The following is a 27,335-nucleotide window of genomic DNA, read 5'->3' on the forward strand; positions in this document are numbered from 1 at the left end:
CCATTATCTGAGGACAGTACGAGGTCTATGTGTGTGTTTCTGCGTGCAGCTACTGTTGTAGTTCACATTAGGGACAGGATACCTTTGGCCTGGGGCGTCAGTGTGTCAGTGTGCACGAGTTGTGTGGTTAACTGACCACACACAGAGAGCAGAGCGGGAGGCGTGGAGGAGATTTATTGTGTGCAGACGAGTGTGTGATAGAGAGAGGAAGAAGAAGAGGAGGAGGAGTGGGGGAGGGTCCGACACTGTAATTTCAGCGCCACTGCAAAAATGTGACTGAGCAACGAAAATGTGATTTGAAAATTCACTTCTCTCGGCACAAACAGCACTGAGTCCTGGAAAATAAGGAATTCGTTAATAACCTGAGAATCAGTCGTCAACAGCAGCAAGTATTTTTAGGGAGCACAACTGCCCAAGTCTTTAAACCATCAATGGCATCAATGTACAAGCCTCACAGACCCGAAACAAAGTTGTGGAAAACCTACCTGAACCTGATATTCATTCATTCCTTTTTTAAAAAAAGGGCTGCAAGGGGATCAAAGAACAGCCAGGTCCAGAACACAAGAAACACAAAACTGATTCAAACTCCAGAGGTATAAAAAACAAATTCACAAAGAAACACAAGATACAGACTGATGCGATTACAGGTAAGGTCATAGGGATGCAAAATAATCCCAAAGACATGAGCCCAGAACAACAGGGAGATGCACAACAAGCACAAATACACTGACGAAAGCTATTTATTATCTGTGAATCTAATAACAACAAACTGATTTGATTGAAATATTCTAAGCTTTAGTTCCCGAGTGAAAACTAAACTCCAGCAGGCTAGAAACACCTGATAACAGGACCAGTCAGACCTCAGGCCCTGAGAACAAATGGACTCATGAAGACTCATAGTGTTTATGAAGCGTCACAGTTTAGAATCAGGTGACTCGAGTGTCTGCAGAGCTGTCAGCTTATCTGTTAGGAACTGTAGTGAGCTTCTCTTAATATTACTGCAGAGTCTTATCTTGTCTTGTACAGAGACGCTGTTTGTGGCTGTGAGCAGAGATGCTTCAGGTTCTATGAGACATCCTGCAGGATTCTGTCCATCTTTAGAAAAAAACTAACTGCTCTGGTCTCAGGACAAAATGAAGTATTATCAGAATTACAGTTGAATCGTTTCCTGTAGTCACAGTTTTAACAGTGTGATGAGTGAAGGTTTAGTACAAAGTGTAGGATGTGTAAGTGTCCTTTATGTCTTTACACACTTTGTCCTCTGTGGCTCTGAAAGCTGTTTGTTCGCCCAGAGTGCAGACTTGCAGGCTGAAAAAAAAAACGTGAATATCAACCAAACAATGAATAGTGAGGATGAATAAATGCACCGTAGGTGAGTCCAGTCAGATGACCTTTATTTAACAGTAACACTGTGTTTCCTATACTGTTATCTAACAGTATGTACACACAGTGCTACTGTTTACTGTTCTCTCTCTCTCTCTGTCTTTGTCTGTCTGTCAAATGCTCCCTCGTCCAGTGTGCGGCCGACCGGCTCTAAATAGAGACAGGAGGGGGAGGGTCCCACTCCCTCTCTTTCTCTCAGCAGAGTAGAGTCCAGCAGTAGAGGACAGACACTCATTTTGCTTCTTCTTTCATTCCTCTCTGTTCCTCTCCTCCCACCTCGTTTTTCTTCTGTCTTCTCCTGCGGATGGACGGATGCTCTTCATCATCGCCCTCTTCTTTCTCAGAGCTCCAGCTGTGGGACTGTTGAGCAGACGATAATGAGATGTTTTCCCCTGGATGGATAGAAAGTTGTGTGTGTCTCGTAAGGTGACGCTGATGGCTGAAGGACCCAAACTTAAAATCACACTCATGAATTCTTCTCATCGTTACCACTGCGACTGGCGACCTTGGCGGCAGCAGCACTTTGCACATAATGTTTTGAGAGTTTGAAGCTTTTTATATACGTACAGCTTGTTACCGTAGCAACGGTAGGATGCAGGTGTCCATAGCGTGTAATGTGGGTGGGGGGGGCAGCGGCGGAGCGGGTGAGCATCCAATGAAGGATCGGCGATCAGCGGTGGCCAACACCAGCAGCGCCCCTGTCTGTCAGTCAAAGGTCAGGGCAGAGCCTCAAAACAGGAACACCCTGCTAGGTCATGCCCACATGAAGGAGGCCCTCGGTCGCCATAGCAACATGAAGTACAGGTGAGAGCGATGGTCATGTGACCGGACAGGTGCAATGTGTTGACTCGGGTTCATGTTTCACGTGTCCGGGTTTGTGCGTATTGTCCGCTAATCTCTTCTCATTGTGTGTGGACAAGCAGGGACATCTGAACCGATCAGAGCTATTGATCAGCTGTCAGCTATTGATTATAAATTGATGACTGGACTGTCTGTTAAACCTGATCTACTGCTGTGGACACAGCATGAATACTAAGAGTTAAATATTTATGGTCTGAACTCAGATATTGATACTCAGCATGAGACTGATGACTCAAAACTGACCAGGGTCAAATATTTCTTTATCCGCATGTAAACATCGCTTCCTTTGACATGACTGTGAAATTTTAAGGGCTTTAATTTGGACTGTGACATCAATTCTTACGACCTGGACTTAGAAATTTAATGACTTGGTTTCGACATAATTTGCAATGATTTGAACTCCCACTGACCCCGGCCTCAATTTGGCTACGAGTTTCACAGATTTGGACATTTACTGAAAAGAACTGGACATGTAACATAAACATCAATACCTGCAACTCCTACAGCAATGCTAACACCAATACAAAGGACTCGAACTCAACCGTTTAAATAAATTGGAGTCAGGTGTGAAAACTGATGACTTTGACTCAGCTATAAACACCATTGAATTGGACTTTGACTCGAACATAAATATCCATGAGTTGGACTTAGACTCAGGTCTGAATTCCAACAACTTGGACTAGAATCTTACACACTGATTCACTGATTTTAGCCTAGAAATCTTACAGGAAAACAGGTGTCAAACACACTGATTTAACCTGGACTGATATTTAGTCTGATACCGGACTCTAACCTCAGTGAATTTGATAACCTGACGTACGTTTGAATCGAGCTTCACACCGGTGACCTGGTCTTGGACTTTGACATCAGTATCAATATTACTGATTGGGGATAGAATATAACACTTGTTGAACATTTTACTGACGTATTTTCTGTCCCCCAAAGCTACTGAAGCCCAAGGTCCATCTGTTTGTACTTATTTAACCTGGAGGCCGTTTCCAACCAGCTTTTGTTGCTGACAGAGATGGAGACAAAGAGAAAAAGTGGTTTTTAAAATTAGCCACCTCAGCGTCGTTGTTCTCTCTATTTCTGTCCGAGTGGCTTAGATGTCCAAACTCTGTTAAACACGGTTAAAATACAGTTGAATCATCAGCTGACGGTATTTTTAGCCGCTCTGTCAGATTGTCTTCTGATTCTGCTGCTTTTGTTGTTTGTGCAGACTTTGTCCTTCCCGTCAAACGTCAGTGTCCTCATCATTGTGCAGTACTTACATCCTAAGGTGCACAATGAAGCATCTGTGCGAGCAACACGACTCAGCCAAAGACATTGACCAGGTCACGTTGGCCTATAGTGGCAGCGGCTCGGGACCAACCGTCCATCTGATCATCGGAATTTCGTTGAACACCTCTAATATGTAATGACAAATAAAGTACTTTACCTTTTACCCTGCACACAGAGCAGGAAGAGGTAATTAAACATCAATAAATTGTTAATATAAAGATGCAGTAAGTAGAATATAGCAGGCACACGAACTGTTCATCACAGAGCTGTAGATGACATGTTGAAGCATCACCCACAGCCGAGCAGCTGACAAAGGGCAAAAGACAGTGGAGACAAGTTAGCAGGAAGTTCAGCAGGACAACCATCGAAAATAAACACAGATTTTCATTAACTCAAACCTTATTTTTGTCTCTGTTCATGGCTGAGATTTGGTACAGTAGTAGTGGAGTCGTTCTCTCCTTCAGGATTCACGGCCAATGATACTGGTGATCGCACAACAATTAATGTTACTTTGTTGTCTTCATTGGAAGAAATTTGTCTTGGGCAAAGGGAAAAGCTGCGTCATCACAAATTGAATCACAATAGGAACAAATTTACAGACAGAATCGTCCTTTAATCGTGCTGTCGACGTGTTAAAGAGCTTCTGTGTCCTGTGTCCTGGATTAAACTGAGCCTGAGTCTGAAAATACAAAGATTTCTCCTCAGTAAATGTTAGTGTAGTAAAAAGTACCTGGCAGGCCAGTGGACCACTGGGCCAAAGTGAAGACCCCAAATATTATCAGACAGAGACAAAGAATGTCCTCTGAGTGACTCCTGATTGTCATAAAGAGACAGAAAACTGTTGAAAAATGACCAAAAAAATAGCAACGGAAATGACACAGATGATGTCTCCCTCATCTCAGGAAAAAGGGACCAGATTTCTCTTATTGTGTCCATGGTTTCTGGTGACACTGAGGAACCTTTTGGTAAAGTGTCTCTGGACAAAGATTGTTTGTGAGGGAAGATGCTCCACTCTGTAACGGTGACTGAGTGTTTCCAACAGAGTGATACATCTTCAGAGGATTCCTCCAGTTTCAGAGTCCCGCTGTCCTGGTTCATTCAGATCATATCAATACTTGAGGATGATAATCTCCACATGTTGGAACCAGGATGTTCTGCTTCTCTGGCATGAAAAAAGTCCACGTGTTGACTTTGCCAACCAGACATAAGTCCTGAGACACTGCACCTGACCTCATTCTGCTCCATCCAGTAACAGATTGATATCATTGTTTCACAGGAATCTCGGGAAATCTGGGCTGAGAGTGTCGTGCTTAGGACTGGGTGAGTGCTGCAACACACACACACACACACACACACACACACACACACACACACTCCTGGTGCACACAGTGTATGACACACTTAGATATACACTGTATAAACACACAGCAACACACAGACAGTGATGTTCTTTCTCTTTTCACAGGAACATGGGTGACATTTGGCTCCCAGATCTCTGACGAGGTACCCAGTGTGTGTGTGTGTGTGTGTGTGTGTGTGTGTGCTGTACGCACGGACACACACTTACATAACCACTACTAGAGGATCCCGCACCCACTTATTTGGGTTACTGCCTCGGTTTGTGTGTGTAGATGGCGGAGAGTGTGATGACGGTGGCGTACGACAGTGGAGTGAACTTGTTCGACACGGCAGAGGTTTACGCCTCAGGCAGGTACAGTACAAGCTGTCTGTCTGCCTGTCTCACCCTCAGCCTGTCTCCATCCACGTGCATTCACAGCTTCTGTCTCAGACTGAGTGTTGGCAGAAGCTGAAAGAAACTAAAGAGTCAGTGAAAGTGTTTGGAAACAAATAAAGCTGCAGTCAGAGACCAACAAACTCCATGAATCCTCTGAGAAATCTCTAATCCACTCACCAACAGCTTTCATCTCACATTTAAAAATGTATCTCACACTTTTGTCATTTTCTTAATAGTTTTCTACCATTTTATTTATGTTGTTTTGTCAGTTATTTTTTGGACCTTTCTTCTTTTAAAGATTATATATATATATATATATATATATATATATCTTCTCTTATAGGGAAATGGGAATTCATTTAGATTTTTTTTTGATATTGTACTATTTTGTTGTTTTTTAGCTGTTATTTTTTTATTGGATTTAAAAAAATGTATTTGACATTTTCGACATTCCACATCAAGAACTGTCTAAATACTTTTCTGGCATAATATTAATAATTTTTGATAAACAGTATTGTGTACTGGATCTGATACTGACCTGTGAGCTTTATTTGCTCCCTGTGTGTGAGGATGGAAACAGACTTGAGTTTTAATTTCCTGATTTTCCCGTTGATCCAGTTCAAACGTGGGCCACAGAGGACTAAAGTGTGTGTTTGTGTCTCAGGGCAGAGACAACACTGGGGAACATCCTGAAGAAGAAAGGATGGAGGTAAAACAGCTGCTTCATCTGTTTTTATCCATGCAAACATCTGAGCCTCAGCAGAGTCACAAACATCATCTTTAATCAGCAGGAAGGTTTTAGACTCACTGTTACAAAGTGTATTTTAGCTTGAAGACGTCCTGATGTGTGGCTCAGCAGTTTCCCCTCCATCAGTCTCCTCCACCCCCACCCCCCTTTAATCTTCTTCCCTTAACTCCATCGCTCAAAGTAACTGATGGTGACACAGTAATACTGAAGTAACTGTGTGTCTCTGAACCAGGAGGTCCAGTTACGTGGTGACCACTAAGATCTACTGGGGAGGACAGTGAGTGTTCACGCCTTTCTCATGACATACAGCAAAGTTAGAGACACTGTTTATTTCACTCTGCATAACATGTGTGTGTCTGCAGGGCTGAAACGGAGCGGGGGTTGTCACGGAAACACATCATCGAAGGTAAAAAACCTCCAAACCCCCCAAACCTTAAGAGAAAGTCGAGATTGTTTTTATATTTACTTCTGCTTCACAATACGTTTGTATTTTAGCTACATTTACCTGATAAAATGCAGACTGGTTCCTGAGGGAACATCAATGGCACTGAGTATTTTTTGGATCCACAATTTTGAGGGAAAATCTTCTCCTTCGTGTCATTTCAGAGAAACTGATGTGTTTAACATTGGCAGTTGTCACATTTATGAATATTTAAGAACTTTTTTTTTTAGATGGTTTTACAGTTTAGACTCTCACAGAACTTGGTGCAGGTCGAGAAAGGTTGTGATCTGGATTAATAGACAACAATGTAACAGTTCAGACACAGAAAACTGAAGCAGTGCTTCATTCATTCATCTGAACATAATCCATCCACTATAAACACAATGGCCTTTGAAGTAACTTGATCTTTCCTCTAAAAGCTTGAAGCTCTGCAATACAACTCCAGCAGTTTTGCAACTGGAAACAGCACTAATGCTACAATGAGTTGTCCAAATCCAACAACCTGCTACCAAACTAAAAAAACAGAAGTTGCACAAAACCTATTCATACATTAACTCTCTGGTAAACTGTGACTGAGGGACAATTTCCAGTCCCACACTCTGAACGAGGACAGAAACACTGACTGTAACTCTACCACTGTCGGTCAGTGTCCTCTGTTGGTTGTCGGAGGTCATTGAGGCTTTAAGAGGCTCAGTCAGACCAAGTCTGGATTAGGAACTACACACAAGCGCTGATTCAGATCGGCCTGCAGCATCAATCATCCGTCCTGCTAACAGTTCTGTGTTGTAAATCACTTTCTGAAAGGCAGAAAATGTTCGATTTAACCCACATAAACCCCTCTGATACTCCATCCTCACAAATCATCTCTTCACACCCTTATAAATCTCATTTTAAAGCCCACAGATAGAAATGTTTCAGCTTCTTTTCCGCATGCAGCTGCAACATCTGCTCATTAAAGATTATTTTTAAAACCACGCTGGGTCCCAGTGTTTGGCGACGACAAGCCTGGACTTTACCACACGTGTCCTGATCCAGAAACTCATCCAGGCTCAGAGTTTATTCCCGACCTTGGAAGCAGCGGAAGCCAAAAATAGCCTCAACACAAGGTTAATTTAGTAGCTGTTCATGAGCGTTCAATCGTGTCACACAAGCTTCATTGGCTGTAGGAATGTGTGCAGGGTTGAGATTCCTGGATTTCACCTTGAGCTGTCTGTCTGAGCGGATGCTCCAGCAAACAGGTTTCCATCAGCTGTGGGGAGACTTCACCTCAGCCAGAATCACAGGACTGAATATGGGTTTTTAAAATCCATCCAGCTTTTACTTTCAGGGAGGTTTCTAAAACACAGAGCTTACACAGACCTCAGCAAAAGGCCACAAGAGACCCAGACATTACCACATGCTGATAAAAGTGAGACACAAAAGACCAACTACTCAAAACATACACAATATCACTACAAAGATGATACATGACCAAAAAAAAGGAAATTTAAAAATGACTACAGACAGTTTAACATTTAACAAAAGGACAAATGATATTGTGACAAATGATACTGTGTGATGTTACAACGTGACGAGTAAAGACAGAAAACTGGACGAAGCTTCAGGCCATAAAACAGCTTTAAACGTAAAGAAGCACAGGGCCACAGAAAGGGACAGAGACAAAAATAGACAAGTACTTTTACTCTTTAGGTAAAATAAGGATCATGTACTCACTTTTACCTAAGTACAAATATCTACTTAAGTAAACTGTCCCTCAGAAATATCGGTGAGTACTAATACTTTTACTAGAGTACATCAGTGTTTGTGTTTTGTGACCACAGATAAACAAAAAGTCCAAAAAGAGACAAATAAAGATCATGAGGACAGATGACTTGTTAAAATACAGTTTTGACAAACAAAGATGTGTCAGCCATCATCTTTCATGTATCTTTCAGCCTGATCCTACAGTTCTTCTGCTCTTTAGAACACGTAAAAGTTTGTTAAAGTTTCTTGTAACCATTTTACACGTCTATGAGCAAGTAGACGTGTTGAGTTTGAAAATCTAAGAATGTGGGTTTTGGACGAGTAAAGGTAGATTTTTAATGTTTTTGTTAACATTAGTAACAACAAAGAACTTCAGAATTAAAATGTTGCATCTGTGGACCCCAGTTTGGATTTAGAGGTGTCTGACATCTGCAGCTGGATTCCAGATGATCTTTAAAGACAACACTTTATTGTGGTGGTGTGTGTCTTTGTGTTGCAGGTCTGCGTGGGTCTCTCTCCAGGTTGCAGCTGGATTACGTTGACATTGTCTTTGCCAACAGGAGTGATATCAACGCCCCCATGGAGGGTCAGGACACACACACACACACAAACTACATACGTAGTTCTTTAATTACTGCATCATTTGATGAATGTTCCCAGTTTTGATTCCTGAACACCAAGCGCAGATTCAGACACATGACCTGTCCACTGTTTACCGGCTGAGGCTGTGTTTTCTGTGCGTGTCCTCAGAGGTCGTCCGAGCCATGACCTTCGTGATCGATCAGGGGATGGCCATGTACTGGGGAACGTCACGCTGGAATGCCGTGGAGATCATGGTAGGACACAGCTACAGGAGAACCTGAGTGGAAACTGCAGTTGCAGCTTTTCTGCAAATCAAAGGGACTTAACTCTACGGTGACATGAGGGGGCAGTGGTTACCACCTTTAGTCTGAGTAGCCTGGTTTCCTGCAGTTTTCTAAAGTCAGATTTATTCACAAAAAACAGCCACCTTCTGAGGTGGAAGCGCCCGAATCTGTTTACAACCCTGCGTGTTTTTACACATTTCCTGTCTCCAACAGGAGGCGTATTCCATCGCCCGACAGTTTAACCTGGTCCCTCCGGTGTGTGAACAGGCAGAGTATCACTACTTCCAGAGAGACAAGGTGGAGCTACACCTGCCTGAACTCTACCACAAGATTGGTAAAACTCAGTTTCAGTTATTAGTTTTGTATAGTGAATTTACTGCATACTGGATACTTTGGTGTTGTTCTGTGAGCTGAAGCTAAGTTAAGAAAGCTACACTGAGCTGTACCTGATGACAGGTTCTCAGACCAGAGGAGGTCATAACAGTTTGCACTGTGTCTTTGATGTGGAGGAAGATCATGGAGGACAGTGGGGGTGGTCTGTGGAGACAGCAGCTGTTCAGGTCCAGGTCCAAATATAAACCTGTCTAATGCAGTGGCTCAACATGTGGTCTGCCTTTCCCTCAGGTGTCGGAGCAATGACCTGGTCTCCGTTGGCCTGTGGTCTGCTGACAGGAAAATACAATGAGGGGGTCCCTGAAAGTTCCAGAGCTGCCATGAAGGTACAAATACACACTGTGTATAAATACACAGAGAGAGAAATTCCACACAGTAATCAGCTGAACACAAACAGCTTGCTGCATAAGACCATGTTACCGTGGGGATGAATACTTTGTGTACAGGGCTACACTTGGCTGAAGGAGCGTCTCCGCAGTGACGAAGGCAAGAAGCAGCTCAGTAAAATCAAAGAGCTCCACCTGCTGGCCGACAAACTCCACTGCACCCCCGCTCAGCTCGCTATAGGTGAACGTCACTGTCTCTGCACTTATGAGTTATTGAGAAAACAAACTTTTTTCCTCACAAACTTTATGTAAAAATGGCAACAACAAATGTTCTGATTTGTCCTGACCATGTCTGGCCCTCTTTGAACCCCCTCGCCTTGGTGTCAGCGTGGTGTCTTCGCAGTGAAGGAGTCAGCTCGGTTCTCCTCGGAGTGTCCAACACAGAACAGCTGCTGGAGAACCTCGGTTCTCTCAGGGTAAAACACTCAGTACACTTTATTTCAACAGTGTGCAGACTCAGAGGAAATCTAGTAAAGATGTGGATGAGCCAGGAACTGATTATCGTACTTGCTCCTTATACAAAAAAAAAGACAGATGAAATGACAGACAGAAAATGTAAAAACTAAATGTTTTTCTAATTCAAAAACATCATAAATTTAAATCTTTTATTTTGTTCTTTTTGATTATGAATCTGTGTCTAATCAAAACGTCTTTAACTAATCATGAGACTCATGTTTTGTATAAGAACATGGATGTGGAGGAGTTGATAGCTTCCTCTCTCTGTGTCTCAGGTTCTGACTCAGCTGACCCCGCCGCTCATCGCTGAGATGGACATGTTGCTCGGCAACAAACCTCGAAACCCCAAGAAGGAGGTGAGGAGCTGAGGGGAATGAAACGAAAAACTTTCTTAAAAACATTCAGAAAAACATGAATCAAATGAAGAGAAGGCATAAATAGAAAGCGTATTTGTTCTCCAGTGACGCAGAGGACCATGTTGTCCTCGTTGTCATGGAGATGAGAATGTATCATCATTCATCCACACAGAGACTCTAGTTCCTGCAGATAATTAGATATTTATTCTTATATTATCCTCAAGATGTGGATGAAGAGCCTTGTGTCCACAGAGTCCATCACGGCTGAGTTCTACATACGCAATAAAAAACAGTGCAGTAGCTGTTGTGGCGACAAAACCTTCATATCCAACCTAATGGATTCTAACAGTTTATCTACTTTATGAAACGCTGCTCAGATATGAAAAAAGAGAAATGAGCACTACTCTGTTACTAAGGTTTTAGTAGCAATGGGTCTAATTAATTCACGAAACGAGCAAATGAAATGTTTCTCTTAGTGAACCACAGCACCAACAATCATCTTTAAAACGATCTAGATGAACTTGAAAGTTGGGATTTTTTTTTAAAATTAATTTAGAATCAGCTACAGTCAGATTTAAATGGGTGAATTATTTACAGTATGTGTTTTTGTTGTCATTTAGATCTGATTTGTTCTCATGTGTCCAATATTCAATCAAATTGTGGATGGTTTACAAGCCAAGAAAGAGAAAAGAAAATCAAATACTAAAGGCACAGATTTGTAAAAACGATGATAAAACACACATTTGACAAAAGAAATAAGACTAACTTTGATTTTTTTTTTTTTTTTTTTTTACACAATTGGCGACAAATAAAAATAAAATGAGAATGTGGAAAACACAAATAAACACAAGGTAATTATTAGTATTATATTTTTATAATATTCCTGTATATGACTGCAAATGACACTGTATCTTTCAAACTGTTTTCTCCAATTTCCTGATCACTCGTTGAAGACTTATTTCTAAAGACATCTACAGTCCGCTCAGACAAAAAACACAAAAACTGTTAAAACAGTAAAAAAAGAAAAGAAAAAAAAGAAAAACACGCATGAAACTCAACAAACACACAGTTAGCACCTCAACTACTTAAAAAAATGTAATGATTTAGTCATGTAACTTTACTTTGGTCTTTAAATATGAAAAGCAAACATTTAAACTTCTCTGTAATTACTAGCATCAAGCTGCTTGATAAGACTGCTTCTATTTCAAAATAAGAGCCCGATGTTGCCAAGGTAGCTCATGGCTTAGTAAACAGGAAGAACACAGCCGCAGCTGCTGTAAACCATGTGAAGCTGCCGTGGTAACAGACGTAGACACGTGTCTCTGTCTGTAGGAGGCTCTGAACTCTCCTGTATCCTGCTACTACAAATACTTTTGAGTATAGTTACTGTAAAATATAAATCTATATTTTATGAATGTAGACGCTGTTCTGTTGAGTCTGTGATGTTCAGTCTGAGGCCTCTCAGCCGTCATCTGCTTCCTCATGCAAACCACAATTCACGTAAAAAAAATTATCACTGCAACGAATGTGGAAGAAGTTAAAATACACTTTTATTTGCAATGACAAAGTGGCAGATTACAGATTGAAACGTGATGGTTTACTCACTTTTTCTCTTTAGGAAACACTTTTTAGTATTAATGATCAGTATTAATAATCAATTACATTAAGTGTTAAATCAGATACTAATCACGATATGAATACTGACACAGTATAACAGCCATTCAACACTGAAACCAAGTTTCACAGTAAAACTTCTGCTTCTTTTCCCAATAGGTTTATCTATAGTCCACTGCAAAGGACACTTTGACAATCCGGTGACTAATCCATGTGACTATCACCAAGCTGACCCTGTCCTGTTGCTTTCATTCATATTTCTCTGTCACTCTTTAACCCTTTCTGCTCCTCCTGATGTACGCAGCACTACTAGGGAATGAAAATAAAGTTATTTAAACCAACGTCTTGAAAATGGTCTCTGTGTCCACCAGGTGTGATGCACCCTGCAATCCAATCACTGCTGACTATTAGTGTTGTAGTCGAGACCACGTCATGACCAAGACCTTAGTATATCGAGACCAAGTCAAGACAAAGACTTCAAAGATTTGGGAAGAAGACAATAAAAAGACCCAGGCAAGGGGAGACCAAGTAAAGACCCCAAGACCAGACCAATCAAATCAATACACACACACACACACCGGCACAACATTATGATCATCTGAGCAATTTAATACAGCAGCTCTGCTATGAATTCTACTTTTAAGTGTCAGAAAGGTGAAGATTCTACTATGTGTTTATTATCGAGGTTAAGGTGAGTAGTGGAGTCATATAAGAAGGTGTTTCTAATGTTTTGGCCTCATTCATTTCAACTTGGGTGGAAATAATTAGGACATCATGTTCTGCTCTGACGCAGCATGTAATGTTCACGTCGGAGCTGAACATGTGTTGAATCTGTCACCACACGTCCTGACACCCCAAACTCACAAAGTTTACAATTCATTGCTCCCATTATATACACAGTTGGATAATATTTACAGCTAATATTATATTATATAATATACAGCTAATAATAGTTTTGCTACATCGTCTACACTATATTATCAGTTTTCCTTACTGCAGTCTGCCTCTTTAGTCATTTCTGTTTCTTAAGAAACGCATCCCTGCAAAACTCCAGTTAATTCAAATATGTACTGTATATAGAATTGGAACAAACCTTTTCATTTACTGTAGTGCAAATAGTACAACAGCTAAAATATCTGACTTTATAAAAATGTATATTATCAGCAGATTTCTAGATCACTTCATAACAACAAATATGTCTAAATCTTTAGTGTATTCAGCTGTGTGTTAGGGAGCAGCAGTGAAACGCTGACGTTGTGCTTTGAACTGTGTCTGTACCTAAGTCTGCTTAGCTGGAAGGTGAAGAATCAAGAGCAGAACAAATGGTTATAGAAGCTACAGTAGAATCTGATATCAGGATCGATTATTTGGCTAGAAACTGCATGTTATGAACCAATTTTTTCTATTATTTTGTCCACCGCATTAAGTTTATCAGGACTGGCACCATAACATCTGTCTGCACTACAGGTCGACAGCAGCACAAAAAACTGAATCAACTCCTCTGAGTGTGAACACAAACTGAATTTACTGCAGGACTGTTGGATTAGACTGACTTAGTTTGAGCCCAAGAAACTTCACACTGAGTGGGAATTTATTCATCATAAGCCTCCACATAGACTCAGTGATGCACATCCAGTTTCTTCTAACTTCCAGCTTTAAGTGGATGAAAACTAACGTGTTCATAGCAGTTAGCGATTAACCAACAAGCTGTTTGTGGTGAACACGATGGGATGGGGAACTGTGGGCACATCTGAAGTGATCGCTTTTCTGCCTCATCTATCACAAACACCAATACAACACCTGTTACAGGCTCACGTCACTTCACAACACTTGGACACAGGTTTGTGAGAGCACAGCAAACAGCAACCACTTTGTCCAACGGCGTCACGTTCTCGCCCTCACATGGGACAACCATAGTGACTGGAAGTGTTGAGGACAGTATTTTGTATTTGTTGCGCACAACACCGACAACTTTCTGCACATGGCTCCTGAGATGTGCCATGCACCTCGTTTCTTCTGCGTCCTTTGCCTCCAACTGATGGTGGCCCCTTGTAAATGCTGACATCCTCACTTCAGCACACATCAACCCCACACTGTCCTTTATGTCGAAACCTCGATCTGCCAACACGATGTCTCCTGGCAGTAGTTTGTCCAGGAAGCCACTCTTCTCCGTTATTCGTTTGTCAGTAGGGCCCCCACCCCACCCTTTGGAGATGAAGGAAGACACTCCTTGTGGAGTAATACCCACGAGGTACTTCAGTGTGCGACTGTCTTTGTAGTTTGAAAATGTTTGTAGCGTCACATCAAGATCAGATGGTCTCCGTACGAAGACCTCAAAGCAGTCCACAATGGCAGTGACACGGTTTCCAAATGTGTCCACAAACGGCTGTGGCATACTGACCAACAGACTCTCTCTGTCCGGCCACTGAACCAGTGGAGACAAGCGTGTGTACAAAACACTCACCGTGTCCTGAAACGCAGCCCCAGCAGTTTCTAGGGGCACACGGAACAGATGGCTGATGTGCTGCAGGGGCAGGTCCAGCCTCAGACGCATGAAGGTGAGAAGGATCATCTGAAAAGGGGTCAGCTCTTGAAGCTGAGGCAGAAATGGCTTTACGTGGCCCAGCAACACCTGAAACGTGGCATGGCCTGGAAGTCCAGTGTAATATTTTACCTTTACATCATCCTCCTTCAAAAACTGCTCAGTCATTTTGAGTTCATCCAGGTCCTGACTCAGTCGCCGGTTTTCCTCAAGCAGATAGTCGATTTCATCATGCTTTGATTTGCAGAGCGCACACTCCTCCACGCAGTGGTGATCAGGGTTTTGTGCCGTGTCCACTTCCTGTTTTGTTGTGTTCTCTGCTTCCTGTTGTGGCCTGTTCTCTGATTCACCTCGTGCCACTTCCACCTCTTCTTCTTCTTCTTTGACTACCTGCTCCACTATTTGATGAGCCTTTAAGCGTCTCCTTGACTGACGTGCAAACCGCTCTTTGTTTGTAACTTTCACTTCATTGTGGCCCAAAAGCAAAGATGGCACCCAGTCAGGATGGGTGTCCAGCATTTCATATGCTGGTTGCCCTGGAAACATTAATTTCATAGATTAGATACAATGATGCAATTAGCTTAATAAATGAACACACTACCATTTTTCTGATTTCACCCCCTGTTCCACAAAACAGATATGAAGGGTTGAAAAATAGGCAGGATTTAATGGTGTCAAGTTGTTTTTTTCCTGGATAACAGCAAAAATATATAAATAAACCAATTTTGACATTTTCCCCCCTATTACTTTTATCACTTTTCTGCTTAAGGTACACAGTCAAATTCCAACAATTAAAAAAAATGTTTTCCCAAGTGTTGATATTTTAATAACTATGAAACCATCTCCGATGACTTATTATTAGAGATAATTATTTAGGTTAACTGTATAAAATAAAAGCAAAATGAGCAGAAGATGTTGTTGACTATTTGCAGCATCAGCTCGTTGGGTAAATAAAATATTAGTGAAATTTCACTGGCAACACTATTTGTTTTTACTATTTTATGTTGAAATAAAAAGCCAATAAGATAAAAAGAAAACAACAAATAAAAAAAAATGCAAAGAATAGCAAAAGCAGTAATGAAAAATTCATAATATTTACATTAAAAAAGGAAAATTCAATATTCAATCAAATAAAGTTCAATAAACAAATATTATAAACAAATAACAGTTATTATTGTCTATTTTCTAAATGTTTAGTTATTTAAGTATATTTTTCTTGACATTTTATTCAGTTAGTCTTTTCTTGCTGATGCCTAATGGCAGCAAGTCGTTCTTAGAATCTTTTAACTAAAAACTAACTTGGATATAACTAATGACAGTTTGACAGTTTAGCAGAAATCTTACCAGTTATGAAGCTCAACATCACATTTTTATTATTTTACTATTACTTTTGATGATGATAGTACAAGTTAGGGTTAAGTTTCAACCTCGACAAATTAATAAAAAGGTGAAACATTTGCGGTGTAAAAACTTTTGTATTAGCTTATTGTGCATGAAATGTGTTGATGAAACTAAGAGGGTCCTAACCGCTGCACGTGTACCGCAGTAATTCCGCGCGTGCAGCTCGGAGGCCTCACCTGAGTGGAAGTGCAGAGAACACACCTTCATGGACGCCGGGATGTGGTTGAACGTAATGTCCTTCCGTCTGACCGCAGCCACCCACGCCATCCTGCGTCTCTTCGTTATCTCCTCCGCCTGCTTCCCTTCGTGTTTCTTCCACTTGGGAAAGGCGAAGAACCGCAGGCCGTTGTCCAGTTTCTCCCGGGACCGGTTGTGGGACCGGCTGTGGCAGCCGCTGACGCAGCAGCACTGACCCACCATGGCCCCGGTTCTCTCTGCCGCGACAGGGCAGCGGACTCCAGAATCCAGCTCACTGACACAGTCAGCGGGATCCTCACAAAATGGCGCACAAAACAAAAACTCAGTTACCCATCGTTCAACGCGACGCGGCGTCAGCGTGACGTCACATTACAAACGAGAAGCCAAACGACAACTATTTATTTTAGCGAGAAATATTATTTTATTTTTTACAGTCGCTTATCAGGTATTTCTACACTAATGTGTGTGTTTTATATGTGTTTGATCAATCATTTTCTGGTTAACTCTTCAATTTTTAAAAACTTTGTGTTTGTGAACCAACAAGCTTTAACTACGTAGCTAAATTTAGAAAAAATTACAGAGCCAAATATTCGACTTTTAAAGTGCAGAAAATCGTTAAACACTGATGCTCATGAGCATTTAAGTGTCATTTTCAAAACACATCTGACCCATTTACTTTACAGTTGTATAACTATTACTTTAATTGCTGCATAGCCTGTAACACAGTGTCATTGTTTAATATGTTTACAATGTGTAAAAAGACAACAACCTTAGTGGGACAATAACCACAACTGGCCCTAGTTGTTAAATGTAATTCTAAACAAGAATCAAAAGATTTAGTGTCCCAGTACAACGGAGGCAGTAAAACTTGGCTTGTCCATGTCTTGTCTTGATTTCAAGAAAGCAACATAACATTACATTTTACATTTTGCCAGCCGCAAATGATAAATGAGCGAGAAGAAATAATTCTGTTGATCCAATTAAGCTCTTTTTATTTTTCAATTAATTTATAGCTTTTATAGCTCTGTAAACAAACATATGAGAAAGTTTGAACTGCGGGACCCAAACAAAAACTAGTCCAGTTTTAACTGGTGAGCTGAGTTTTACAGACTAATGTAAAGTCTCTCCACAATATCGAGTAAGAGCTAGTTCCATTCAAGTTAAAGGAATGTGGTGCAATATACATTTTGCAATTCAACAGCAAAAAAAGTCAAACAGTTAGCAGAGCTCACAGAGTCTCTGCTTCAAATACTCCCATACCTAAAATGATCGTGGTCGAGTTATGCATTAATTAATTAATAAAGTGAGCATCAAAATGGAGAGGAAAGGTGATTTAAGTGGCTCAGAATGTGGCGTGGTGGTTGGTACTGGACAGGATGGTTAGAGTATTTCAGAAACTGTTGATGCAGGTCGGATTTCCCACACAACCATCTCTAGGCTTCACAGAGAACAATCTAACAAACAGAAAACATCCAGTAAGCAGCAGTTCTCTGACATAAACATCCTCACATAACAACGATCTATGACTAACATAAACACAGTTCTACTCATATTCTCATGATCTAATCATAGTCATCAGTATTATCCATCTTATCTCTACAAAGAACATACTACATACATGCATGTAAAACATTGTTTTATAAAGTTCTTGCAAATCTTAAATTTGGTTGAAATATTTTACAGCCTCCACGGGCATCCGGCCGAGGATACAAGGAGGTTACATTAAGCCTTTGTAATCCTTTACTTGCAAACTGGAGTGACAGAGGGTGGCCTACAGCAAAAACATAAAACAGAGTAAACACAAGTCATTATGATCCAATTTAAATACACTACATGTGCAGATTTTCATATTAACCAACAGAGGACGCTCTCTGACCACAAATAACTACTTCAATCTTTCCTTGGACAAAACTTGCTTAATAAATTGTCAAATACAATCCAGTGCAATATGCTCATTTGGTAACACAAAACATAAAGTATATATGATTATACATATTATCTTAATAATGGCCATGCAGTCGTAGCATAACAGTTTATATAACTCTTTAGCCTCTTTACGGGTGATTAAACTTACAGTACAAAGCCAATTTTACAAACACACTATCTTTAGCTTAATGTACAGTTATACATACGACGTTATGCAACGAGTCATAGAAGCGAAGCCTAATAGCATCGCAGGTACCAGCAGCAGGAAAACTATCTAGGACTTAAACTAGGACAGACCTGCTTTCTGCTCACCTCTGCCTTCTGACCTGGTGCAGAATCAATAATCATCACTAACGTCACAATACAGCTTGTGCCCCCAAGAACAGATTTTCCCCCTTTAATTAAATTGCAAACAGAACAAGCTGTCTTTATGCACTAGGACAGAGAAAAATGCGTTTGCCAACAGAAAACAGAAAGAGGTTAAATTTAGAGGCACCTGAGAAAGAATAGTGTGAGGATTTGTAACTTCATGTGCTAATTCAAGCAAATTAAACACTTACCATTGTGTGGTAACTTTAGAACCAGTAACAAGCCATGTACACATCTTCTTTCATAGAGTTTATGTGCGGCACAACAGCTTTGTTAGAAGACTGTTCTAGAGTTTTGTTTTATGTGTGAAGTAAAGGATGCAGGCTGAACTGGATGCTAAATCCCAGCTTCCCAAGCATTAAAAGTTTAGAACCTTGATTTAAAATTCCCAGTTTTCTGTTTTTCAATTTGTCTTATCCTAACTGACAACCAACAAGTTAATAAACTTCAAATAATTATGTCATGAAAATGGACTAAAATTACAACTGAAAGGACATGAACTCTGCTTGGACGGAACCAAAGAGGGTGGAGGGGGGGTTTAAATGCAAAGGAAGGAAATACAACACATCAGAGAACAGTTCATGAAGAGGAAAGTAAACTTTTGCAAAAACTTATATTAATTATATTTTTATTACCTTAATTTCTAATGATGAAGCTGAATTTGAATCATTAGGAGTTATGAATCCATTGCAAATGGCCTCTATGTTTCTCTGTTTTCATATTATAAATCCATTTGTCTTGGCAATGGTTTATTGAGCTTTGTCTCAAACATATGGACATTTTTTTTTTTATAAAATTAAAATTATTGTCTCCATAATGTAATTTCAGCTCATGGCTGATAATACAGAGCAGACACGTGGAGAACATTTTATACCAAAACCCTAGGTCTGAGAAGTTTGAAAGTTAGAAACTAAGTTCAGCCTGAAGTAGGAGAGTGGAGCAAACAACCCAAGTCCTGATATTAAACTTTTGCTCATTTTTAAAGCACTGAATGGTTTGATCTGCAGATGCTTAATGAACCAACCAGACCTCTCAGATGGTTTTGTACAGATGTGCATACTGTCCTAAGAGTCAACGTATGGAGAAACCATTTTAATTCACCACATCCCTAAACAAGGTCCACATGGTGGTGGAGTGGTTAGACTGTCGCCTCAAAGCTAGAAGGTTGCATAACTCTAAAATTGCTTGTAAGTTTGAATTTCTGTCTGTGTCTGTCTCTCTGTGTTGGCCCTGAAAAAGACTTTGCAGGGAGTAACCCTCCTCTCACTCTATGTCAACTGGAATAGGCTCCAGCCTCCAAAACAGAATAAGTGGTTACAGATAATGGATAGATGGCTACACTAAACAGACTTTCAGAAAGCTCCACCTCAGTCCCTTTACATCAAATTAAACCTTATTCCAAACTACAGGGTTCATTTAGTAACATCCATCTAAGTTCTTCCTTATGGTCCCTTTATTATGCTGCTGTAGTGCTTGTCATCAGTGAAATCCAGATCCTGGTTCGCTTGTAGTTGTCCTCCTATTTGACAAAACGTAGGTCCTAGTGTTCTTCTTTAATTTTGTTCTTGTTCTGGTCGACAAAATCTGCACCTTTATTCTGCTTCCACTATAATGTACCTAAATTGTCATTGGTTTTACACACGTGGTTAATAGAATCTTGAAATGAGCTAAACTTTATGCCAGTTTACTTACTTTTATTGACAATATTTACTTTGCGTTCAATATTAATTAAAACTAATCACAAAGCAAATATCAGAGCATAAACCATAAACATGTTATTTATAGATCTCTTAGCGCTGTCTGGGCTAATGAGAGTACACAAGAGTAAAGCAGTTTCTTTACATAATGAAAAAAATTATTTTTAAAGGAGTCAGCTTCTTTATGACTAATTTAATAAAAAGATTAATATCAACTTGAATCCAAGTCTCCAGTCTACAAGCTCAGATTGATAAAGTTAAACAAGAAAAAACAATAACATTTACTGAAAAAAATCTTTGTGTTAAAATACAATCAAATAATGAAAGTGAGACCAAAGAAGTTCCAAAGAAGAACTAACGTTGTTTAGACTGATCAAAAATGACTTTTCCCTCTTTATGTGAATTCGAACTCTGCCTATTCCTCCTCATGATCCACTAGATCAGACCATAATGTACTTTCAGATGATAATTTACGATTCTGAATGCTGATTAAAATTTAAAACAAAAAGAATTGAGGCATTACACAATGGTAGTCTGACGCTCTATGGCGAGTTGTGCAGAAAAGAAAAATTCACATTAATGAACAAACAAAATAACAGTGAATATAGATTAACATTGACAATTTCAATATGAGTTGTTTGATCAAAACTCAATGTCAATAAAATTTAAAAAAATAAAACTCCTCTAATGTCAAAATTCATTCCATTGAAAACACTTAACAACGTGGTACACGAAACATTTGTAGTTACTGAGAAACTATTGAGTTAGTAAAAACCTAACACAATCATTCCAATACGTTTGGTTAAAAATGTCACAGCACTGAATTATTTTAAACACTGAGCCATGTTGTCATCATTTGAGGCTTTGACACAATAAGCATTTTATTATTTGATAAATCATTTGACAAGATCCCAATAACTAAACAGTAAACTGCATAGTAGACATTTCTAAGTAAGTAAAGAACCAGACATAAATGAATTAAGATGTTAAAAGAGACGCTTTCACACCCAAGGAACTTCTTCATTGTTCTTTTTTGTGCATATGGACTTTTAACAGCATCAAAATGCTTTGGTTTTATTCTTTGTTAAGCTGTAGGGCTTCTCTCCGTTGATGGACTTTAAGCTGACTTGATGTTGTAAAAGATTTCCCACACTCATCACATTTGTAAGGTTTCTCTCCAGTGTGAATGCGTTGATGGGTTTTTAAATCTTTTCGCCAACTGAAAGCTGCTCCACATTGTTCACAGCCGTAGGGTTTTTCTCCAGTGTGAGTAACTTGGTGACATTTTAGTCGATTTGATGAGGCAAAAGCTTTGCCACATTGATCACAACTATAAGGTTTCTCTCCAGTGTGAACTCGTTCATGGACTGTAAATGAACTCAGATTAGAGAAAGCTTTCCCACAGTGTTTACAACAGTATGGCTTCTCACCGGTGTGCCTACGTAAATGTATTTTTAGAGAAGTAGATGTGCTGAAGGCGGCTCTGCATTGGTCACAGCAGTACGGTTTCTCTCCAGTGTGAATCCTTTGATGTTTGATTAAATTAGCCTTTTGAGCAAAAGCTATTGGGCACTGATCACAGAGGTAGGGTTTCTCTCCGGTATGTACACGTTTATGGACTTGTAGAGCCCCTGATGTGGTGAAAACTGCCACACACTGATCACACCAGTAAGGCTTTTCTCCTGTATGACTTTGTTGATGGAGTTTTAATTGGCGGCTATGTGAAAATGTTTTCCCACACTGTTCACACCAGTATGGCTTTTCTCCAGTGTGAATTCGTAGATGGTGTTTTAGTAGATTTGAGTTTATGAAAGTTTTCTCACATTGGATACAACTATACGGTTTCTCTCCAGTGTGACCACGTTGATGAACTTTAAGTTGACTTGATGTTGTGAAAGATTTCCCACATTGGTCACAGCTGTATGGTTTCTCTCCAGTGTGGATACGTTGATGGATTTTAAAATGACTCAATGCTGTGAAAGATTTTCCACACTGGTCACAGCTGTATGGTTTCTCTCCAGTGTGAATGCGTTGGTGAGTTCTCAAGTCTTTTTGCCAGCTGAAAGCTGAGCCACATTGTTCACAGCTATATGGTTTTTCTCTGGTGTGAGTAAATTTGTGAGACTTAAGTTGGCTTGATGTAGTAAAAGCTTTCCCACATTGGTCGCAGCTATATGGTTTCTCTCCAGTGTGAGTGCGCTGGTGGATTTTTAAGTCTTTTAAACTCCTAAAAGCTGCTACACATTGGTCACACCTGTGTGGTTTCATTCCAGTGTGAATTTGCTGATGCATTATTAAATTACCTTTTTGAGAGAAGACCTTTCCACACTGGTCACAGCTGTAAGGTTTTTCTCCAGAGTGAACTCTCTGATGAATCTTTAGGTTGGCTGTAGTTGGGAATATTTTGCCACATTCCTGACAGCGTTGACTTTTGCTTTTCTTTCTGCGTTTCTTCTATATTGGCAGACATACAGGAAGACATAAAGGGAGTTAGATCTCACAGCGGAGGAAAGCTGATGCTCTCACATTTGAGAAAAAAATGCATCATTACTTAAGTGAAAAAAGTATCAAATAAGAAGGATCACAGAATATGAGACATGAAAAAGAAACCCGGTGATGACCAGTTAGACCTTGTGCTGTAGCTGCTTCCAACAACCATTAATCTGTCATCACAGAATCACAGGTGTATTAGGCAAAAATCCCTAACTATAACATAATATTGGTGGTGAATAGCAACAGTGACTACAGTTGTCAGATATATTTAGAGCAGTAAAATGTTTTATAATACTAGATCTCACAAAAATTTAAGTATGAAATAAAATATAATACACGTAGTTTAAGTAAATGTACATTAAATATTAAATTGATAGACAGGCTCGCAGATGAGGTTAGACAGGAATCTCTGTGGACTATGATGTTTGCAGATGACATTGTGATTTGTAGTGAGAGCAGGGAGCAGGTGGAGAAAAATCTAGAGAGGTGGAGGTCTGCTCTGGAAAACAGAGGAATGAAGAAAAGACAGGAGGCAGAGCTGGAGGTAGCAGAGCTTAAGATGTTGAGGTTCTCTTTGGGAGTGACGAGGATGGACAGGATCAGGAATGAGGACGTCAGAGGGACAGCTCATGTTTGATGTGTTGGAGATAGATTGAGGTGGTTTGGACATGTTCAGAGGAGAAACTGTGAATATATCGGTAGAAGGATGCTGAGGTTGGAGCTGCAAGGCAGGAGGTCTAGAGGAAGAACAAAGAGGAGATTTATGGATGTAGTGAGAGAGGACATGAAGTTAGTTGGTGTGAGAGAAGAGGATGCAGAGGACAGAGTTAGATGGAGGCACATGATTCACTGTGGAGACTCCTGAAAGGAAACAGCCCAAAGGAAAAGAAGAAGGATAGAAGCATCAGATGTTGCAGTAAATGGCTCTTATTTTGTTCCTGTATTCACTAAAACATGGAGCCCAACTGAAATGCTTCACTTCAGAAAAAGCATAAATGGACAACCTGCCAACAGAGCTACAACGTTCTGGACACACAAATAAGAAATAAGAAGTCATCACAAATGGCACAGGCAAAGTTACAGTAATACTGTGGTTTCTCACACTGATTCAGACATTTGGTAAGATATTCAGTTGTGAATGTTTTTAGAAATGTAAAACAAACAGGACTGATGTGTTTATCGTGTCACTCCAAAAATGCTGTGTCAAGTTGTGCAGAAAGACCAAAACTAGGAAAATCATCATTTAAAAAAAATAGGAAAAAAGATGAGACTGTGAATGTGCAACAGGTGAAAGCAAATCGGATCCACATTTAGTTTGAGTCATTTGGCAGATGTCTTTGTCCAAAGTGACAAGTCAAGGAGCGTAGAGGTGGTCTTACTCGAATCTGATAAATCTGACGCTCCAGCAAATACTTCACTCTGGAGATCGTTGTATAACGAACATTGAACATTTATTGTACTTGCTTCTCAACTTAGCCGATGATGGGTCAATTGTACATACGAGTTTAAGTAGCATAATCTCAAAAGCATGTTCGCAAACAGATTCATCAAACAAGTTTCACAAAAAAAAAAAAAGAGAAAAATAAAATCTGTACTGGAACAGAGAAGCGCAAGCAGCAGTGTCATTGATGAGAATGTTAGCATTACTTCTCAGGATCCTCGGAAAGGAAAGCTTTTAGCTCTGTTTAACGTTGTGCCAATGCTTTTCAGCTGAAAGCTGAGGAGGCGTCTACTTTCTCATCCAAAGGTGAATGTACAGCACATCGACTCCACCTGTGTTAACTGTTCTATTAAAGAACAAGCAAATGTAAGAAATAAAATATGTGCTTTTGTCAGTGTTTGTGGTCTCTGCACATCAGTGGGAACACACCACCGCTGTGTGAAGCCAAAGATTGTTTATATGTCAAGAAGCATCACTCTGTAATAATGATATTAAATCACAGTGAACTGATTCTTTTTGTATTTTAGTGTTCAAATTAAAGATTTTAAAGTTATTTATAAAAAACAATCTGACCAACTGTTAGTTCTGAAGCAGGAGTTTTAGTATTTGAAGCAAGAAGGTGTTGAAAACTTAGAAAGTCAGTGGTGTGTTTCTGTGTAAGGTCTTCTCAACATCGACAGCCTCTGCTGCTACTGTTTGTTACACTGTTTTTATTTTTATCACGGATATTAAGCATCTGTGGAACAAACGCGAGTTTGAGGATAAATTCTGTTCTGTCAGACCTAATTTTCAGGATGTGAATCAGTCAACAGAAAACTCTCAGTTCTCAACCTACAGATGTTTTGAATGGTGTTGATATTTAGGAAAATCGCGAGAGTCTGTGCAGAACTCAGCCAAATATGGAGGATAACTGAGGCTGCGTTAAGACTGAACACTTTATTAAATGTTTTTGCCCTTTTGGCTTATGCTGTGAGTTCAGGGTAACTGAATTTAAAAGCATTAAAAGCTTAGAGCTAATGTGAGCTCAGGACTTATACATTATCTCAGAATTTAAGACCTTTCATAAGAAGAGTCTGTCTTTTTAAAATCTTTTAAGACATTACATTTCTAAACAAATTCAGACTTTGGAAAATTCCACATCTTTCAAGCACTTGACTCAGCACCATTTGTTAACAATGTACTTAGCAAGGTTTGTTTAGTTAAGCAACTGTTTCCTTTTCTATTTGTAGGGCTTGAAGAGTGTATTTTGGCGTTGTTTGCTCAGCTGGTTTCAACCTGCGGTTCACAGATGATTCTCAAAGACTTTAATATACACGGTAGTAAAACAAATTAGCTGCCCAGGAGTTTTGCAGATTTTCATTTCTTCAAAGCCAAACCACCTCCGCGTGAGGGAGAATGTCAATGCACAGTCTCTCAGACTCTGCTGTTCATTGATTTTATTGTCAGCTCAAACATGGTTAAAGCAATAATTATAATTTGATCACAGACAATAAAGCACACACCACTAAATCTGAGCTAAGAATAAACTCACTAAATCCTCTTCATGTGACTGAATCAAGGGGAATTAATGATAATTCTGTCTTAAATAACACAACCTGTTGTCTATGTTAAGTTTGCACTGGGATAGAAAATGTTTAGTCATGTTTATGGAAGCACATGAGCAGGTGATCTCATCATAATCTGTCAGGTGTCCTGTTATAATCGTTTGGCACAGACAGAGGAAGCAAATTTAAGTTTTTTAAGTAAATTTGAAGCTCGGTTTTACACATTTGAGTGCTGGTGCCTTGAATATTATATGCACTTTTAGATTGAGTTTGACACTGACACTTTGTAAATCCCACTTAAAGCCACATTGTACTATGACACAAACAGGCCATTTGTTTTAAAAATCGGGATTTTGTTTAAGCTGTGCACACATGTGAGCAGGCAGGTCAAACTCGGTGGATCCTGATGTTCCACATGCGTTTCCACCTACACTTGTGTTGGATCTTGTACTTCTTACTGCATTTGTCCCAGTCTACTGGGATTTAATTCATTTACAATAAACAAATCTATAAAATCTCTCAAACAATCCCCCCCCCCCCCCCCCCCCCCAAAAAAAAAGATTAACAAAACACCGACTTGCTCAGTGGCACAACCAGCGTGATCTGTGCTGATCGGGTGGTCCAGGTCCTGGTTCTCGTTCTCCGTTTCGCTGTTGTGCTGCTCCCCCTTGTTGAAATCCGGATCATTGTTTTCCTCCTTAACTTCGATTTGAAAGTTGTCCTGGTTTTCCTCTTTTACACCGCAGTTGCAGTCCTCCGGGCCACCATAATCCGGGTCGTGGTTCTCCTCCTTCATTTCGGTCCTGTAGTGGACCTGGTCGATATATTCCAGGTTCTGGTTTTCCTCTTTAATTCCGCTAGTGGAATCCTCGTTTTCCTCCTTCATGTCAGTCTTGTACTGGCTCTGGTTCATTAAAACCTGGTTTCAATCGACTGTTTATCCCCGCCACATCGTATCCAAAATGGCGCCTCTGTGTTCTCGCGGTGTCACACAGTCTCACGATACTAAACAAGCGTGAACAAGCGTGGAGAATGACGTCATCTCTGTTGTTTAAGCACGCGGAGCCCCAGGACCGGCTCCAGCCATTTTGGTGCCGTAGGCGAGATTATGGGTTGGCGCCCCCCCGCGCGCGTGCACACCAACCCAAACAGGTTTATTTGTTGATCAAACACACCAACACACACCAAAATAGAACAAAAAAACAATAAAACGTAATGACATTATATAACATAAATAAAACCAGAGTTTTTGTTTTGTGCAAATATTTAGAAAGTCCTGAGAGCTTCCACAATGTAAATATTAAAAAGGTTCTATATAATAAAGTGCAATATAATGTAAAAACGGAATTCAGAAGAAGTCAGTCCCAGTGACAGCAATTTTATTTTCAACAACATAAATAGAAATGAATAATAATAATGAATATGGTCAGTGAATACTTTGTACTTGTGTTTGGTTAAAA

General features: G+C 40.0%; 3 protein-coding genes across 8 annotated transcripts; 1 reads left to right on the forward strand and 2 right to left on the reverse strand.

Moving 5' to 3' along the window:
• The first annotated feature begins 1,563 nt into the window (after nucleotides 1-1,563).
• LOC137136979 (voltage-gated potassium channel subunit beta-3-like) lies at nucleotides 1,564-12,553 on the forward strand. 2 transcript variants are annotated; one of them, XM_067522807.1, is made up of 15 exons: nucleotides 1,565-2,187; nucleotides 4,802-4,845; nucleotides 4,991-5,028; nucleotides 5,157-5,236; nucleotides 5,925-5,969; nucleotides 6,241-6,285; nucleotides 6,371-6,414; nucleotides 8,693-8,779; nucleotides 8,944-9,029; nucleotides 9,273-9,393; nucleotides 9,684-9,778; nucleotides 9,899-10,019; nucleotides 10,166-10,254; nucleotides 10,570-10,650; nucleotides 12,424-12,553. In XM_067522807.1, the coding sequence occupies exons 1-15, from the start codon at nucleotides 1,976-1,978 to the stop codon at nucleotides 12,433-12,435; spliced, it is 1,200 nt and encodes a 399-aa protein (XP_067378908.1). In that variant the 5' UTR covers nucleotides 1,565-1,975; the 3' UTR covers nucleotides 12,436-12,553. The 2 variants fall into 2 exon arrangements, with proteins under 2 accessions (XP_067378909.1, XP_067378908.1); XM_067522808.1 differs by lacking the exon at nucleotides 12,424-12,553 and having other exon boundaries at nucleotides 1,564-2,187; nucleotides 10,187-10,254; nucleotides 10,570-12,186.
• On the reverse strand, nucleotides 12,214-17,250 carry LOC137136973 (uncharacterized). Its single transcript, XM_067522794.1, has 2 exons — nucleotides 16,384-17,250; nucleotides 12,214-15,342 (listed from the first exon to the last, which is right to left on the reverse strand). Exons 1-2 carry the CDS (start codon nucleotides 16,625-16,627, stop codon nucleotides 14,081-14,083), a joined length of 1,506 nt encoding a protein of 501 aa, XP_067378895.1. The 5' UTR covers nucleotides 16,628-17,250; the 3' UTR covers nucleotides 12,214-14,080.
• A 130-nt stretch (nucleotides 17,251-17,380) lies between these two features.
• Nucleotides 17,381-26,851, reverse strand: LOC137136971 (zinc finger protein 431-like). 5 transcript variants are annotated; one of them, XM_067522789.1, is made up of 3 exons: nucleotides 26,453-26,851; nucleotides 22,701-22,851; nucleotides 17,381-17,859 (listed from the first exon to the last, which is right to left on the reverse strand). In XM_067522789.1, the coding sequence occupies exons 1-3, from the start codon at nucleotides 26,786-26,788 to the stop codon at nucleotides 17,846-17,848; spliced, it is 501 nt and encodes a 166-aa protein (XP_067378890.1). In that variant the 5' UTR covers nucleotides 26,789-26,851; the 3' UTR covers nucleotides 17,381-17,845. The 5 variants fall into 5 exon arrangements, with proteins under 5 accessions (XP_067378890.1, XP_067378889.1, XP_067378893.1 ...); XM_067522788.1 differs by having other exon boundaries at nucleotides 17,381-18,176; XM_067522792.1 differs by lacking the exons at nucleotides 17,381-17,859; nucleotides 22,701-22,851 and adding an exon at nucleotides 18,045-18,176.
• Between the last annotated feature and the right edge of the window lie 484 nt (nucleotides 26,852-27,335).

The sequence above is a fragment of the Channa argus genome, chromosome 12, assembly GCF_033026475.1.
Source record: "Channa argus isolate prfri chromosome 12, Channa argus male v1.0, whole genome shotgun sequence".
In the NCBI taxonomy this organism is placed as follows: Eukaryota; Metazoa; Chordata; class Actinopteri; order Anabantiformes; family Channidae; genus Channa; species Channa argus.

Excerpts from the sequence above, each read along its gene's own strand:
- LOC137136979 (XM_067522807.1), top strand. The coding sequence starts at position 1,976 with ATGCAGGTGTCCATAGCGTGTAATGTGGGTGGGGGGGGCAGCGGCGGA. Across the intron at positions 5,237-5,924 it reads GAGGTTTACGCCTCAGGCAG|GGCAGAGACAACACTGGGGA; the intron begins GTACAGTACAAG and ends TTTGTGTCTCAG. Across the intron at positions 9,030-9,272 it reads GGAATGCCGTGGAGATCATG|GAGGCGTATTCCATCGCCCG; the intron begins GTAGGACACAGC and ends TGTCTCCAACAG.
- LOC137136973 (XM_067522794.1), bottom strand. The coding sequence starts at position 16,627 with ATGGTGGGTCAGTGCTGCTGCGTCAGCGGCTGCCACAGCCGGTCCCAC. Across the intron at positions 15,343-16,383 it reads TTCTCTGCACTTCCACTCAG|GGCAACCAGCATATGAAATG; the intron begins GTGAGGCCTCCG and ends TAATGTTTCCAG.
- LOC137136971 (XM_067522787.1), bottom strand. The coding sequence starts at position 26,788 with ATGAACCAGAGCCAGTACAAGACTGACATGAAGGAGGAAAACGAGGAT. Across the intron at positions 22,852-26,452 it reads CTGGTTGTGCCACTGAGCAA|AAGAAACGCAGAAAGAAAAG; the intron begins GTCGGTGTTTTG and ends CTGCCAATATAG.